We start from the raw sequence: 17,500 nt of genomic DNA on the forward strand, positions 1-17,500 counted from the left end.
TTTTTGTTGCTGAAATTTTCAGTTATTGGATATTATGACCATTCTTAGGAATACCTCTATAAAAACAGAACTCTTATATAGGTACCTACACCTAAAACCAAGATCCAGTTTTACAATACCTCATCTGATGCTCAATACAAGCTGGGAGGAAGCCTTGCACTGTTCTTACTGAATTGTTACCTAGTTGTTTTAGTACAGAAGAGCTACTATCATGTAACTTTTTAACTGATGCACATTTTTGGTACATACATCATTATTAGGAAGACTGTTCCTGGCTTCAATAGTTCTGTTTGAGAGACTAAACTTTTTGACATCCTTATATATATATATATATATATATATATATATATATATTATATATATATATATATATATATATATATATATATATATATATATATATATTTTTTTTTTTTTTTTTTTTTTTTTTTTTTTTTTTTTTTTTTTTGTGTGGTGTGGGGTGTGTGTGTGTGTGTGTGTGTGTATGTGTGTGTGTGTGTGTGTGTGTGTGTGTGTGTGTGTGTGTGTGTGTGGGTGGGTGTGTGGGTGTGTGCGTGCGTGCGTGTGCATGTGTGTGCACATGCGTGCATGCGCATGTGTGTGCACGTGTGTGCGTGTGTGCATACAATGCATGCAATGCATTGTGTATGCATTTATACATACACACTGTAGTATCAATATTTTTGCAATGCAAAACAGAATCTATTTGGTAACTAAACCTGGGTAATTGTATATCCTGCAGAGCACCTGGACATGCACCATGAAGATGAAGGGTTAGTAGAGTTCGAAGTAACTGCTGCAGAACATGAGCCAACAGTCACTAGTAATGCACAGCAACAGTCAGTCAACACCCACAACCCCATGACTGTTATGACCCAGAATTCAGCAGATGTTCAGCCTGTATCTACCATTCAGATTCAGCACTCAGAACACACAGAATCAGAAAAGATGGAGGCTGCAGTTGCTAGGAGTATGTTTTTCTTAATGCATTCATGCTCTTAATTCAGACTTAAGGTTTAGTTTGTTTTAAATATTTATTACTTGATCCATATACATTAACCATATATTTAGGATGTTTTTTTTTATCTCCTGTCATTCATATGATTGTTTGGGAATATTTTTTGGATAAATATTAGTAATAATCTTTTTTTTTTATCCATATAGGAGTAGAAATTGCAAAGGGTGAGGTTGAAGATGAAGATGAACATGTGCTCATTCAGCCAGAAGACATTCAGTTGTCTACAGTGGATGATCTGACTCACACACAGATAGTTAAGGTGAGAGTTTTTACATTTTTGTTCATTCACTAATCTATTTCTTTTTTGTTGCAACTTTCCTTTCTGCACAATTTCTTATTTTACGAAATATGTATAAGTTAGAGACAAGAAATAGAAATTTCATATATCTGAAAGCAAACTCTATAGTTCAAGCAGATGGAAATTTTGAAAGAGCTGATAAAGTGATGTAGTGGTATTGTTTAAGTGATATAAATAAATCTTGAATGATTTCAAACATCTAATAAGAAGGGGAAATAGGTTGTAGCTTTGATACATTTTAAGAGTAAAAGAGCAGGCTTTTTAATTTCCTGAGCCATCATTTAACCCATTAAATCCAGTTATGTCACGACAATCAAATCACCAAAAATCCGGGCATTAGGCTTACTTGACCTGCTGGATGGTGGCTTGTAGGCCAGACACACGCAAACACGCAGGGGTGGTGACAAGATTCTGTACCTCCTATTTGCAAAGTTATTTACTCCTTTTATGCCTAAGCATTTTTAGCTTTCTGGTCATTTTCCAGTGTCCATATTTGCCATTTGATTTTTATTATCCCAGTGGTAATAGACTTTTTGTCTTTGTATAGACTCCATAGCATCTCTTTAGGTAGTCTACAACTCAGTGCAAGGAAAATAAAACTATGTAACACTTTGCTTTGCTTTTTTTGATAATGATAATAATAATAATATTAAGTTTTCTGTAATACAACCTGCATCGCCGCTCACGGTGCCAGGAATACAATACTGAGCATGGAAATGGTGTCCTCCATGGAGTAGGCATTCTTCCTGTCACTACTCATTGCATTCTACACTCTTACATGGAAGGGAATAATGCAAAATCGCCAAATGAGTAAAATGAGCTTCCCAATAGGTTTGTGCACTCAGGCGAAGTCTTTTCCATCACCCCAGCCTTCAGCCGAAACGCTTATGAAGGCAGGTTCATGTCATCTGACCAATAGCCAGATTTTTCCGTGATGATATGTTCATGTCACCTGCCCCTCAACCCAGATTTTTTCTTGAGGTGATGGTCATGTCACCTGGATCCAAGGGGTTAACAGATGGTGGCCCAGTTTCTGTATCTGTATTCAACCAGAATATCACATATTTACTCATCAGGTGGGATAGCATTTCTTACACCAGATTAACATAAATAAAAATTAGCATAATCGTCTCCCATAAATAGGTTAATTGTTAAATTCTTGGTAAACTCAATTATTGGAGAGGGAGAAGGATTTTAAGTTTATAAAAAAAATTAATTGTATTGTGTATTGTATGAAAAAAAAAAAATTTTGCTATCACTTGTGAAACACTCTAACTTACTTTCCTTTAGCTGAGTGAGAATGGAACTGTGGGTGAGGTGCTGTTTAGTGGTGACTACATCCATAGTGAGAGAGCTGGAGATGATCACCATGCTTCTGCAGATGATTCAATGTGTTTACAGGTTTGTAGACAATAGTCATCACCTTTAACCTGTTCAATGCAGTTGCCTCACTGCCCGCATGTGGCTCATAGTTTAGGTATGAGGCTTGCTTGAGTGGATTGTGGCACACAAACACTTATGTTGCCTTCCCTTTCCAATGTTGGATATGCTATATGAAGATAGTAATATTATGTTTTCTCCTTGCAAAGACTCAGTATCAATTCTGTAATTAGTCTTCAATCCCGTGCAATACCAATAATAGTAAGTATCAGTGTGTTATTTGTATCATATTTAATGTTTTCATATTATTCAGTTTTATGTAACATTGCACCACTAGTCATGGCTGGTAGGAATAGGATCCTGATTATGGAAATAGTGTCCTCCCTGGGACTGGCATTCTTCCAGGACTGGTACATTCCATCCTTGTTTACTAAGTTCCCCTTCCTAAATGTTCACTGAGTCAAATCTTCCTCTAAGAACTGTGTGCACTTATGGTGAGGCATTCTCTGGCCTTTAGCTAAATTTTTCATGATGGTACATTTCTTTCACCTTAATCCTCAGATATATTTCATGAAGGCATATTCCTGTCAGGCCCTCAGCAAAATTTTTTTCTTGCCATGACAGTTACACAACTCGATCCAGTAGGTTCATTTTGCATTTTGTATAGCTACTGTGATGTATAATCACAGTAGAGGACATTCAGGTTTTGATTCTAATTATCATATTCACAAATTTATTAAATCTCCACAAGTAATATTTGTTCCACTTACATTTTTATGATGAAGAGATTACACTGTCATGTGATACAATTTTGTGAGATTCTAGAAACAACAAAATTCTCTGATTGATTACAAGTAATCGCTAATTTCCCAATAGGAAGGGCAAGATTATGCTGCATCGAAAAAGAGGCGGAAAGTTATATACAAGTTAGCAAGATATGGGTGAGTAACGTTCTTCAAAAAAAAAATAAGTATAGCTGTATTTTTCATTTCCTAATGCTATAGTTATTACAACTAGTTACTTTGTTGATATGATAATAGAAAAACATCTTCCCATATTTCAGTAAAAGTCTTTTATCATGTATAATGGATTTTCTGACATAAATTATTTCGTGTGTATATGAATTACCATTAATGAGGATTAATCAACCATGAACAGGCCAGAAGATCTTCAAAGAGCAATAGAAGATGTGCGTTCAGGCATGGGAACGCTGCGTGAGATTGCTGAAAGATATGGTGTTCCACATTCCACTCTCTCTGTAAATGCACGGATGGCAGGAATTTCAGTTCAGCAACGAAACCTGGATTATGATAATGAGACACTAGAAGCAGCCAAGCAGGCAGTAAAAGGTAATATTCACTTTCATTTGTTTTTCATATGGAAATTTTTTTTAGTAAATTCTATGATGTGCACTTTGTTGTTTTTTCTTTCTTTCTTACCTTCTCTCTTTCCATATTTTTCATATTTTCCTATCACAATATGGGTATTGTATGCTTCACTCTTGTTTCATCATAATAGATGTTATATTTATATTTTTTGATGCAAAAAAACTCTTTTAAGTTCTTAACCTCCTACTGCTGGGTCATGTCTATAGCCGTCATTACAAACTGGCTCATCATGATGGGTACAGCTATAGGCATCACGACAAGGTAGAATGAGTCAAGTAGGAAGTTCCGCTACACGTAACCAGAAGTCACCAGAAACAGTGAAACCAAGAGATTTCTGATGCCCTCAGTGAGGGGTTAATTTTTGAGAATTTCATTGAATCCCTAAACACTTTATATTAATCTCTGCAATATTGAAAGTCATAGAATAAATCCTTTTATTACACTTAGAATCAGTGGATTAATCTCATTTTCTCCCCCCCCCCCCCTTTTTTTTTTTTTTTTATCACTAATTAAACTACATGCATTGAAATGCCCACTTAACTCTAGCATAATGAACATTATTTCAGCATTAAAAATAGAAAAGGCATGTCACATTCTTGCAATATCCCACAGGAGGGTCAAGCTACATGAAAGTCGCTCGGGAGTACAACATCCCTAAATCAGTGCTTTGGAGACGATGTCAGAGAGAGGGTGTGCTAAGAGGAGAAGCCCGTCGTTGCTACAACTATTCCCCTGACGACATAGACCAAGCAAGACAAATGCTGCTTGGTGGACGGCCACTCTCCACCATTGTCAAAGATACAAAGGTACTTTTCTGGGGTACTCAATGTATTAGAATATGGTTTATGAACTTCTTTTGTATCATGTCATAACACTAATTGTAGTTATCATTGTAGTTATCATTTATCTGTTATGTAATACAGTGGTCTGCAGTCAGAGGGCCATGGCAAAATTCATGGTTGGCTTGGCTAAATCAACTTCAACATTTTTAGCTTTTATTTATTAATGAATTTTATACAGATAAAAGGTTTATGCTAACAAAAGAGAGAGAGAGGACAGTGTGTGCCATAAGTATTTGGAAATGCTAACAGTAGTCTTTGATCTCAGAAGTGTCAAAAACTGCAGGCATAGTATCTTCTGATTATGATTCTCAATAACAAAGAGTTTACAATGCTAAAGTGCCCTACTAGTTATAAAAAAGTAATTTCCTTGCACATCAGTAATATTGCTCCTACTTGAAGTAAACAGTGGCGAGTATTATAGGTTTATATAGAAAAGTTCTGTATTATTTTTAATACAGTGATGATTGCACATTCCTAGATTGTGCTAATAGACCAGTAAAATCTATTACCCACATTCTTTTAACATTGAATTTAGGAGACAGCATACAGAACAACAGGTTATTATTGTGCCTTCTTGCAATTGATGTATTGGTTAATAATTAACTATAGCTGATCCAGTGTTTGGAAGTCTTTAAAAATCAATATAACATTTCAGTTTTTCCAGACCAGCCAAAATTGGGAATTAATTTTTGGAGTCTCAGGAAGACAAATATTGGCCACTGATATTTCAAGGGCTTAATTTAATGTTGTTTTTGAAAGACTATTTATAGTACATTGCATTTTTAATATACTGATATGGTAATTTCAGTGAATCTTTGAAAAAGGCAAGAGGCTTAAAAGAAGCCTGTAAGTTTGGGGGAAGTTCTGGTGTCTTGCTCTTACTTGAGTAAAAGTAAATTGCAGTATTTCATTACTGATTACATTGCAAGGAACAGGAAATATAAAGCTATTAGTATAAATTGATTATACACTGACTATCATTATGAAAATCTTACCCCTCATAAATGTCTTAATCACCATCTTAGGGAAAAAAGACAATGTGTAATCTCCATCTCTTACCAGATAGCAGTAAAGTTTACAGCTATAGGTATAGGCATGGCATGATTTCTAGATATGAATTATGCTGTTTTATTGTATCTGTTGTTACTAAGATAAACTACATATTTGTGTTCCATCCTCTATATCTAGAACAATCTTCTAATTATAAGCTTTGTGTTTGGCCACAGTTTTGGGTTTGGTAATTTACACACATTAGATGTGGGGTAATATAGACTGGCAAGCCAAATTCATACTGATCACCTAAGTTTTGAGTGAAAATGGTTAGAAACTTCAAAAATAGGTTCTGCATATGAAGTACCAATTTTTGATTATATGTCTGAACATTAAAAACACCATAAGAAAAAAATGATGTCGCCTTTATCTCGCCCATACATAAAAGGCACAGGAAGAAGAGGCGATCCAAGAGGAAAGGCCAAGAGAATTGGATGATTGGTGTGGCTGGAGTAGATGTACTAAATAGTGGCAGATTTACTATTTTGCACTCATTACATCTCACACACAAGCTAAAAGAGGTGAAAAAATTGGCTTTAAATCTCTGGAGCCATAAGTTGGAAGGGTAGAGGGGACTGGAGGATAGGCATGGTTGGACAAAACATGCTAGACATTACGAAATTTATTAGTAAAGCCCCTATCACACTAGCATTTTCTGTATCAGTTATTGCATTTCAGTACAAACTTTCCATGTGCAAATGGTTATTTGCTATCAGGAGTAACACAACTATCCTAATCCTGTTAAATCAGTATTGTTATGTAAAGATAACTGTATTGTAATAAGAAGTATTCTGTGATACCCAGGCATGCAGTCCATGCAATATGCATGTGGAGACAAAATTTGACAGAAAAAGTACTAGTGTGATATGGCCTTTACATATGTTGCATCCCCTTCACATCAAAAGAAAATAAAAACCCTATGGAATTTAGCAACTCCCTTCCAATCATCATATACCTGTAAATTAAATATATGATTAGTTATTAGCTACACAACATGGGGAATGAAAAAATTACCTAGCAGGTGATTTAAAATGGGTATGTCTCATCTGAATAAAAAATGGAGGCTAGATTATTGTCTACAGATTGTGGAATTTATAGTTTAGCATGCATTTTGCAAGTATTGAAATTTGCCTTATTTATATCTATTATCTTCCTGGTAATCACTAACATTATTTTTAGTAAATGTACTATGAAATGTACTTTAAATGTACTTCAGTTTCCAAAAACTATCCCTGCACATCTTACAAGCAGCTTATAAGCTGGTTAACCCTTTCCCAATGGGTGGCCTGTATGTATATGCCATGGCATGCCTGGACTATCTGCCAATGGCATATACGTACATGCCATGGTGTATGTATGGCCATGTCATGAAGTTTTTTTTTTTTTTTTTTTTTTTTTTTTTTTTTTTTTTTTAATACAATTACGGCAAAATATTATTTTTTTGCCACTGAAAATGTGATTAAGTAGTTTTTAACACTTTTTCTCATTTTTCCTATACTATGCATTTCATAAAGGCTTCCCGGGCTTCCGAGGTTACCGTCAAAAAAATTACGTAGGTAGTTGACTACATTGGTCAGAGATATTATATAGTGTTCACAAATTAATGATGTAAAACCACGTAAAAATACCAAGATGTATTTTGGTGGGGGGGGGGGGGGGACACATCTGCTGTCCTCTGTAGTTTTGTTTTGTTAGTTTTGCTTATATATAGATGGCTCCACACATGTTTAGTCACCAAGGACTTGACTTGAATTGTTTATCCAACTCCTTTGTTTTCTTTCTTTCTTTCTTTCCATTTTTATTTCTTTAATTGTTATTAGCAAGTTTTCTCTATACCAAAATGACATCCTTACAGTCAGCTGCTTGAGTGAAAATTAGATGCATAGGCACATACATGTACCCCACATTTACATTAAAGAGACTTTAAAGTTTTCTTTTGAGGGGCTGCAACTCCTCAGTGACCACAGTAATGGCCAAACAAGTAACAGCTGCTTAGTGTAAACAACTTGGAGCAGGCTCAGGACCATGGATACTTGCCATAGCTGGATTTCATAAACAAATGTTGGGGGAAAAAAAGGTTTTCCTTAAGTTTAGGTGCCTGTATCTCATAGTCAAACTAAAAACCTGATGCTTGTATGAGAAAGATGAGCTCCCTCTGATAAGCCAATAGAGCAGGGAATGTCTTCTTTCTTTTTTCATAGACTATACTATAGTCTATACTCCCAAGGATATGTCTTTATGCAGAGCCATCCACAATTTGGTCCAACAAAACAATGGCATGATGTGGTGCTATCCACATTGATTATAAGGGTAATGTTAGTATCAGTTTTGTTAATATTTTTATTATAACATTATTAACAGTGCTGATATCAGTAAGAAATAAAAAATGAAAATGTTTAAATTCAAGGAATTGGGTAATATGTGAGATCAAGGAGGCTTAACCCTTTCCCGACAGGTAGTATTTATAGTGGCCCAGGCCTCACTGCCAGGGGCTTATATCGTCGCCCTAGCATGCGCGACCACTCATGCCAAATACTAGCATCCCATGCCATTTCTTTGTAATACTACGAAGATATGTTGTATTTTCAGTTTTCATTATTTTCTAAAGTCTCTACTTGCTATATTTCCTGATAAATCGAGACTGAAGGATATTTTTGTTGTTATATAGACTCCATAGTTGATCATTATTCGGTCTATAGTCCGAATAAAATCAGCAGTGTGTGGCATCATGGAGTTGAAATCATCTTTTTTTTTTTATAGTAAAAATGAGAAAGTGTTATAAACGACTTAATCACATTTTCAGTGGCATAAAAATAATATTTTGCCGTGATTGTTACAAAAAAAAACTCATGGCTTGTCCATACGTACACCATGGCATGTACGTACATGCCCCCGGCAGATAGTCCCGCCATGCCATGGCATGTGCATACATGCCACCCGTCGGCAAAGGGTTAATCACAGACACCTTGGTGACGTGGAGTCATCTGTGTGGAAACAAAATTTCCCAGTGAACAGAGCATCGATGGCTTAATGACTTGATTTCATGTCATTATAATTTACATATCACTCTGTCATTACAAAATTTCTAATTCAATATTTCCTTCTAGATTCCAAAGACAACTTTGTTTCGCATCAAAGAACAACTGGTGAGAGAGGGAAAGATGCCAGCTTCATGTATCAACCGTTCCATCCGTCCTCGAAGACCCTCAGAAAATTCCCTGCAACAAGCCATCACAGCATGCAAGGAGGAAGGCATGTCTCAGGGCAGAGCCTCTGAAAAATTTCAGGTAGCATGCCAGTGACATAAGGTATTGATTTGGCAAAAACTGAAATAAAAAAAATAATTATCAAATGAAAGCTCTAATCAGAATAAAAAGGAAAATAAGAGTAACAAGTAGCATGTGCCACACCACCTTCCCCGCCACCTTCCTCTCTCCCCACTCCCTCCCCATCTCCCTCCCCATCTCCCTCCATCTCCTTCCTCTACACCCATTTCAGCAATGCAAAGGAAGTTTATATGAGTGATGAAATAAATATCTCCACCTAAGAAAATTAATCCTTTGGATCTGGGTTCCTCATGTGGCTCACACGTGGACCAAAACCCAGGCTCTTCAGCTTGTAAGCCCAGTTCACATGACTACTTTTGCACAGTATCAAGACTCCTTGCTTCCTCTTTGCAGTACTATTAGCTCTTAATATGTATACACATTTTCTGCTGTTTAGCCATTTTCTGAGGTCTATATTTGTCATTTGTTATGCTGTATCAAGATTTTTTTTTTTTTTTTATAGAGACCGGACTATATATTGTCTCCCGAAGTAGTTTCCATAACACGCCTTGTACTGCTGGTCAAGAGACATTCTCGGCACCCTGGCCCTCAGCCAAATATTTCCCTGTCACTTGTTACTCAGCAACACTATTTTCTAGTACTGACACATTCCTGTCACCTGCCCTTCCTTGTTTCCCAGATTCAGTCAGCTGAAATAAAAGTTTTCAATTAGTAATTCATTATCATTATTAGTTATTCATTATCATTATCAGTTATTCATTATTTTCAATTAGTTATTCATTATGTGGTGCAGTTTGTGCCAAGGTTCTGTTGAAATATTTTTTTATTATTTCTCTACCTTATTTATACGTACATTAGTAAGATATTACAAATTATTTAAATCGGTAAAGAAATAAGATTATACAAATATGTCAGATATTTGAAAGACCCTACAATAAACTTTACAAAAGATTATACACAGAAAATATAAAGTCAGGTCAGATGAAAATTAATATAAACTGCAGTCATACTTTACCTTAGGTATATCCTGGTCTCATGACATAGTAACATTGTATAACAGAAAGGAATTTTTACTAAACACTTCATGTGTGGCGCTACAGATGTAAATATTTAGTAGATGGTGGATTGGCATCTACTATTTGGACTGATGTCTTATCTCTTAGGGGAGTGTTTGTTGTGGGTGTGAGTGCCCACAGGTATGGCTGGTGCTGAAGATGAAGTGGAGATCAATGGGGGAGCCAGTTGGCTCCCCAGTCAGCTAAAGACTGGGCAGTCCTTGTGTTGCTGCTGCTGTTGCTGTGGTCATCTGGAGGATCAAGAAATGCTGCTCTTGGTTCCAGATTTTGCAGCTTAAGTACACATGTGCTGTGTAAGCAGGGGAGCCTGCTGACTAATGAGTGCGAACATGGCTGTGGACCTGGTGTGACCCAACTTGGGAAACTACGCTGAACCTAAGGTTGCAGGGTCGTGTTACTACAGGTACTCCCCCTCCAGAGAGTGAGCTAAGCGAGCAAGCGAAATACCATGACGTGTCACGCCAGAGGTCACCAGTACAGTAGATAGTGGTTTGGCATCTACTAGTTGGACTGGTGTCTTATCTCTCTGGTGAGTGATTGTTGTGAGTGTGAGTGCCCACAAGTATGGCTGGATGCTGAAGGTGAAGTCGGAGATCAACGGGGCAGCTAGTTGGCTCCCCAGTCGGCTAAGGATTGGGCAGTTCTTGTGATGCTGCTGCTGTTGTCATGGTCGTCTGGAGGATCGAGGAATGCTGCTCTTGGTTTCTCTTTATTTTCTGCATAAGCATTTTTTGTTTTTTTGCCACTTTTTAAGGTCAGTGTTTGTTATTTAATATTCTATATCAAGATGGTAATGGACTGTTTACCTTACACAGACTCTGTATCATTTGTGCAATAACAATAACAATAAGTAATATTTTCTTATCTGTGTAATTTTTTAATATTTACACTATAGGATCCTGAGCATGGAAATAGTGTCCTCTCTGGGGCTGCCATAACTCACAGATGGTACATTCCACACTCATTTACCAATGAAAATAATGCAAGATCCCCTTCCTAAATGCCCATTGAGTCTAATTACCTCCAAGAGCTTTGTGCACTTGTGGTGAGTCATTCCCATCACCCTGGCCTTCAGCCAAATTTCTTACCCCATCCCGATGGGTCAAATGTATACATGTTATAACAAACCACTTGGTTGGGGTATGGCTGTATGCACAGCAACACGTTGCGGACTTCTGCGCCCAGTGTCTGGATGTTGCCAGAAATCACCAGGGTTTATGCACTGAGAGATTTCTGATACCCGGCCCCAGTAGGTTAAGATGGCATATTCCCATCACCTGGCCCTCAGCTGATTTTATTCATGACAGCATATTCATGTCAGTTGGCCCTCAGCCAGTTTTTTGTGTGTTGGTTACTTCACCTGGATCCAAAGAGTTAAACAGCATGCAAATTTTAATGCGTGTACAAAACTGAGAAATCATTATCAATTGAGTGTGATATTAGCATGTTTGATGTTGCCCAATTTCAGATGTCTCTTTAATATTACTGCATTTTATGATTGAAAAGTTGCCGACGGGTGGCATGTATGCACATGCCATGGCATGGCGGGACCATCTGCCAGGGGCAGGATAACGATAAGTCTGATATGCGAAGCTTAGCCTCACCCGGGCTATGCCATGAGGGGAGCCTGGCCTGTGTCGACTAATGCCGACTCGCTCACGTGTGTCAGCTGGTGGTGACTCGGCTGAACCTAGTCCTTACCCGCCGTGGTGCCCAGCCACAGCAGTAACCTCCGGGCGACAATTGCAACTTCTCGTGCTTGGACGGGGCGCGAACCGCCGACCCCTCAGATGAGAGGCCGACACGTTACCACTGTACTAGCCCGGAGGCTAGCCAGGGGCAAATACGCACATGCCATAGTGTATGTATGGACATGCCATGAGTTTTTTTTTTTTTTTTTTTTTTTTTACAATCACGGCAAAAGATTATTTTTCTGCCAGTGAAAGTGTGATTAAGTCAGTTTTAACATTTTCTCATTTTTACCATGTAACAAAAAAAAAAAAAAATGCAAGAAACCGACGATTTCAACTCCATGATGCCGCACACTGCTTATTTTATTCGGACTATAGACCGAATAATGATCAATTATGGAGTCTATATAACAACAATAATATCCTTCAGTCTCAATTTATCAGGAAGTTTGGCAAGTAGAGACTTTAGAAAATAATGAAAACTGAAAATACAACATATCTTCGTAGTATTACGAAGAAACGGCTTGGGATGCTGGTATTTGGCATGAGTGGTCGCACATGCTAGGGCAACGATATAAGCCCCCGGCAGCGAGGCCCCGGCCTTTACGAATACTACCCGTTGGAAAAGGGTTAAGGAAGGAAAGAGAATATTTTCCTGGTGAAACTTTCATAAATTATAGAATACATCATTGGATCTGGAGGCTTCACTGCCATCACATGGCCCAAGGCATTAGGCTAACTTTATCGGCCACTCTATGAGTGTGCTGCTTGCAGGCTGGGTGCACGCAAACCTTGTGTATTCCTCCTCCTTGCAATGTTATTTTTTTTTTTTTTTATACATAAATGTTTTTAGCTTTTTTGCCATTTTTTTCAATATTCACATTTATCACTTGATTTGCTCTATCTAGATGCTGATAGACTATTTTCCTTGCACAGACTCTATATCATCTCTCTAGGTAGTCCATAAGTCAGTGCAGGAATAATAACAATAAGTAACAATTTGTTATTTATGTAATTTTTTTTTTTTTTTTTTTTTTTTTTTTTTTTTTTTTTTTTTTTTTTTTTTTTTTTTTCATAATATTCATTTTTCTGTAATACAACCAGCACTTGTAGGTCAAGGCAGCCAGGAATAGGATTATGAGCATGGAAATAGTGTTCTTCCTAGAGCGAGCTCACAGATACTACATTCCACACTCATTTATAGATGAAAATAATGCAAAAGCCGCTTCCTAAATACCAAATGAATCTAATCACCCTCCAAAAGGTTGTGCACTCATGGCAAATTTCCCATCACCCCGGTCCACAGCCAGATTTTCCCGTTACGGCATGTTCATGTCACCCACCCGTCAAACCAGTTATTTTTGTGATGTGATCTTATCATCATCCAGATCGTGGGAGTTTAGGAAACCTTGCACAAATACTTTTTTATACTTTTCTTACTTTAATTTGTAACCATAATTACCATTTTGTTTTTTTTTATTTATGGTGTCTTTTTTTTTTTCAGGTCTCAAAGACAACAGTGTGGCGTCGTTTGAAAAGAATGAAGCAGCTAGACCCAGACCAAAGAAATAGTGAGAATGAGATAGACAGACAGAATGTAAAGATTGAGGTTGTTGATAATATCACAGGAGATCATCTTCCTGATACTTATGACGAAGGAATCACAATGAGATATGCTGAAGATGGAGACTTACGTTATGTTGACACCATAGATGGGCAGAACTCTGAGGAAAGAACACTTGATTGTGAGACTGTGAGTGCTAAATATGCAAATTTGAGTGGTACTGAAAAATTGCTTCAAAATAAAGATGCTGGTCAGGCAAAAATGGGGACAGAAAAGCACGTTTCTTATGAAGTTGTACCAGAATCTTCTATAGTACAAAGTGAGGGCCAGAATATTGTTATAGCCAGTTCCCAGTCTTCGTTTATTGACAGCAAACATCTTGGGATATTTACAAGTGAGGGACACATGATTCCTACTGGAGAGCAATTAACTATTACCCAAGATAATAAGGTGGTTCCAGCAACAGAAGGATCAAGAGAAAATGCAGGGAATACCCAGTTCGAGTTAGAAATGCCTTTGGTAAGTGCTATTGTTATTGCTTAGTTTTGATCTTTCCTTTGAGATCATTGTACTTTGAATTCTCTCTAAACAGGCCTGTTTCCAGTCATTTGAAATTTTGTATTTCCTATCAAAATAATAGTGTATTTCCGATTGCTTCTAAGTAGTATACCAGATTTTTTCTGTTATTTTCTTTTCTCTCAAAAGTTTGTTAGTAAAACTTTTTGATATACTAGTTAAAGGGAATTTTTTTATGGTATAGTTGAGAAATGATAAAAACAATAGTTTTTCAAGTGCTTGTGGGGAACTTATACCTGGATCCATTGGATCCAGGTAACAAGATTGTGATATAATGACAAAATTGGCTGAGAGCAAGATAGCATGAATATGGTCATCATGGAAAAATTTGGCCAAGGGCAGAGGTGACAGGAGTGAAAATTTTGACTGAAAGTCAAGTTAAGGGGTATGACTCACCATGAATGCACAAAGTTCATGGAGGAAGATCAGACTTAGTGAGCATTTAGGAAGGGAATCTTGGCTTATTTCCACTGTAAACAAGGGTGGAATGTACCATTCACGAGCCATAGCTCCAGGTTGGACCCTTTTTTTCATGCTCAGGATCCTGTTCCTGACTGCTGTGACTGACAGCACTTGGTATGTTACGGAAAATTGAATAATACAAAAATATTTTTAAGAATCACACAAATAACAAGACGTTACTTATTGTAATAGTTATTGCAGAGTTGTAACTACCCAGAGAGATGATATGAAATCTGTGCAAAGAATCCATCATGATACAACATATCAAATGACAAATATAGGTCATAAAAGCAAAAAACGGCAAAAAAGCAAGAAAATACTTATGCAGAAAAAGAGATTGACTTATAACATTATAAAGGTGAAGCAAAGACTCTTGACACAGCACACTAGTGTTCCTGTGCCTATAAGCCACACTCCTGGGAGATTCACCATTCAAGTAAGCATAATGCCTGGATTTTGGGGCATATACAGGCATTAAGACACCTGGATCCAACAAATTAAATTGTGAAAAGGATAATTGTTTAAAGTGAAATTTGCTTTAGTTTTGAAGGTACTGAGTGGCATATCAGTTGGTAGTTTTGCCTTGCTTTATATTGTCCTGGGCAGGATGTTAAACTGCACCCTGGGGTTCAAGGATAGTACCCTATGAGCTCCCCATGCCAGGGTTATGGTGGAGCTGTTGGCAGTAGGGCAGTGGTCTCTGCGGAAGGCATTTATCATTGCAACAGGTAGTTCATGGCAGACAGAATATGTCTGGGGGAAATTTAGTCATACTGAACAAATGGCAGACATAGCAGTTAGATAGAACTGCGAGCAGAGAAAAAACTTGGGGCCTTTACTTTGCTTACTTGATAGCTCTTGACCACATCCCAAATATGATTGTTTAGGATGCCACAGCTTGATCAACCCAATGATCATTCCATTTTATGAATGAATGATGAATACTTTCCTGTATTTTCCTGAGGTGCAGATGGGATTATTTCTAGAAAACATGAGGGATTTGTTTTCAGAGAATATGGTGTGATAGCAGCCCCCAAGTTAGGCTTTCTCTCTCTCTCTCTCTCTCTCTCTCTCTCTCTCTCTCTCTCTCTCTCTCTCTCTCTCTCTCTCTCTCTCTCTCTCTCTCTCTCTCTCTCTCTCTCTCTCTCTCTCTCTCTCTCTCTCTCTCTCTCTTATTTTCTTTGTTGATTATCCTCATTATAATTTTGATTATTTTTACTTTGGTCTCTATTTTGATTATTATTGTTGATGGTATCTCGTAATATTTTACTTTACTTTACTTTTTTTTTTTTTTTTTTTACAAGCAAATCTTATCCTACATGTGTGTCTTTGCTCATATACATACATGGGTGTGTGCTCGCGTGCGTGCATGCATGCATGCGTGCGCGCGTGTGTGTGTGTGTGTGTTTGTGTGTGTGTGTGCGTGTGCTTGATTTCTTTGTTTGGTTAGAATACTTGTTTTGAGTATGTTTATGTTCAAGAAATATTGCCATGAGAAGTTATGATTGTCTTTTCTCTCTTACTAATCTAACACAGATGAATCTCCCAGGTGGAGGATACCAGGTTGTTGGGAGTGAGATTGTTATAGGGGGCCAGCAGATGGTTGTCTTGGAGCCATCTGGATCAAACCCTCATCACCCAACCAACAGTGACCACCATCTGGTTGTTGCTTCATTCAGTCAGATGGTAATGATCATAATCCTTGCTTGTCTTGCACTTGAAAAATGCTACTCTTTTAAACTTATTTATTTGTTAAATGATAAATGTTTTTATTGTAAATATGCCCTTTATTATTACAAGTATGTATACCATATTGTTAATATTTTAAAACTCTTCCAGGATGGCTTGGATGACCTGTCAAAGGTTGAGAGGACGGTCAGTGTTGAAAACCTCGAAACAGAGAACCAGCAAGTTGAAGATATGAAGCAAGATGGTTCAAGATCACAACAAAACTCCGACTAGTGATATTTATTCCTGAGTTGTGAGTTGAAGCCGAATGTAATTGAAGGTCTATTAGTAGGCTCTTTGTGTTTCATATGATAACTGTATTCGGTTACATTTTGTGTGAAGAATATTCTGAAAAAAAAAATTGCATTATTATTATTATTAATAAACTTATTATTAATATTATTACTATTGTTATTGTTTGTGTTATTCATATTATTATTATTATCATCAGTTATTATTATTATCATTATTTTTACTATTATTATTATTATTATTATTATTATTATTATTATTATTATTATTATTAATGTTGCTATTATTGTTATTATCACAAGCATAATTGTTTATGGTCACTGTAATTGTTTTTATTGCAATTAGCATTTTTATTGTTATTGGTGTAGATTCAAGAGGGCAAAGAAAAGGCTTGTGTGCTAAGGTGTAAACACTATATATACTCACTGAAGTATTTCCACTACTTTGCTGAAAATGGATTAGGAATTCGCTGATAAGAAATAGCTCTTTTCTTTGGGAGTTTATAATGATAAAAGTGGTTGATGCAAAGAATGAAAATAAAAGGAGAGTAATACTAAAGACCTCCTTCATGTATGCTGTATTTTTCTCACTTCAATTGTGCATGTATTTTCCCAAATGATGTGAAAGTTGTAACATCAGTCATGTATATTTTGTAAGTAGCTCCATATTGGAGAGATTTTTGTAAATAGGTAGGTCAGAGTATCACAGAGCCTTTTTCCCCTCATTAAAAAATTGGTTTATTACTTGTCATTAAATGAAATATACCTGTATTTTCACTGTACTGATCTTCTTTAACCTGAGGGAACTTGTAAAAATATGATTTATTTCATAACATTAAACCAATGGGATATTTACCATATGCCATACTTGCCAAATTGTTTTTGTATT

General features: G+C 36.8%; 1 protein-coding gene across 1 annotated transcript in view; it reads left to right on the forward strand.

The window, feature by feature from the left end:
• The window catches only part of LOC119583674, a 25,359-nt gene extending 7,970 nt beyond the window's left edge, over window positions 1–17,389 (forward strand). The window contains exons 6-15 of the mRNA XM_037932276.1: window positions 743–970; window positions 1,165–1,277; window positions 2,607–2,717; window positions 3,573–3,637; window positions 3,855–4,045; window positions 4,697–4,890; window positions 9,084–9,263; window positions 13,535–14,113; window positions 16,169–16,318; window positions 16,472–17,389. Of these exons, the coding sequence (XP_037788204.1) occupies window positions 743–970; window positions 1,165–1,277; window positions 2,607–2,717; window positions 3,573–3,637; window positions 3,855–4,045; window positions 4,697–4,890; window positions 9,084–9,263; window positions 13,535–14,113; window positions 16,169–16,318; window positions 16,472–16,594 (1,934 nt within the window). The 3' untranslated portion in view covers window positions 16,595–17,389. The remainder of the gene's footprint in view (window positions 1–742; window positions 971–1,164; window positions 1,278–2,606; window positions 2,718–3,572; window positions 3,638–3,854; window positions 4,046–4,696; window positions 4,891–9,083; window positions 9,264–13,534; window positions 14,114–16,168; window positions 16,319–16,471) is intronic.
• Window positions 17,390–17,500: the final 111 nt, after the last annotated feature.

The sequence above is a fragment of the Penaeus monodon genome, chromosome 17, assembly GCF_015228065.2.
Source record: "Penaeus monodon isolate SGIC_2016 chromosome 17, NSTDA_Pmon_1, whole genome shotgun sequence".
NCBI lineage: Eukaryota > Metazoa > Arthropoda > Malacostraca > Decapoda > Penaeidae > Penaeus > Penaeus monodon.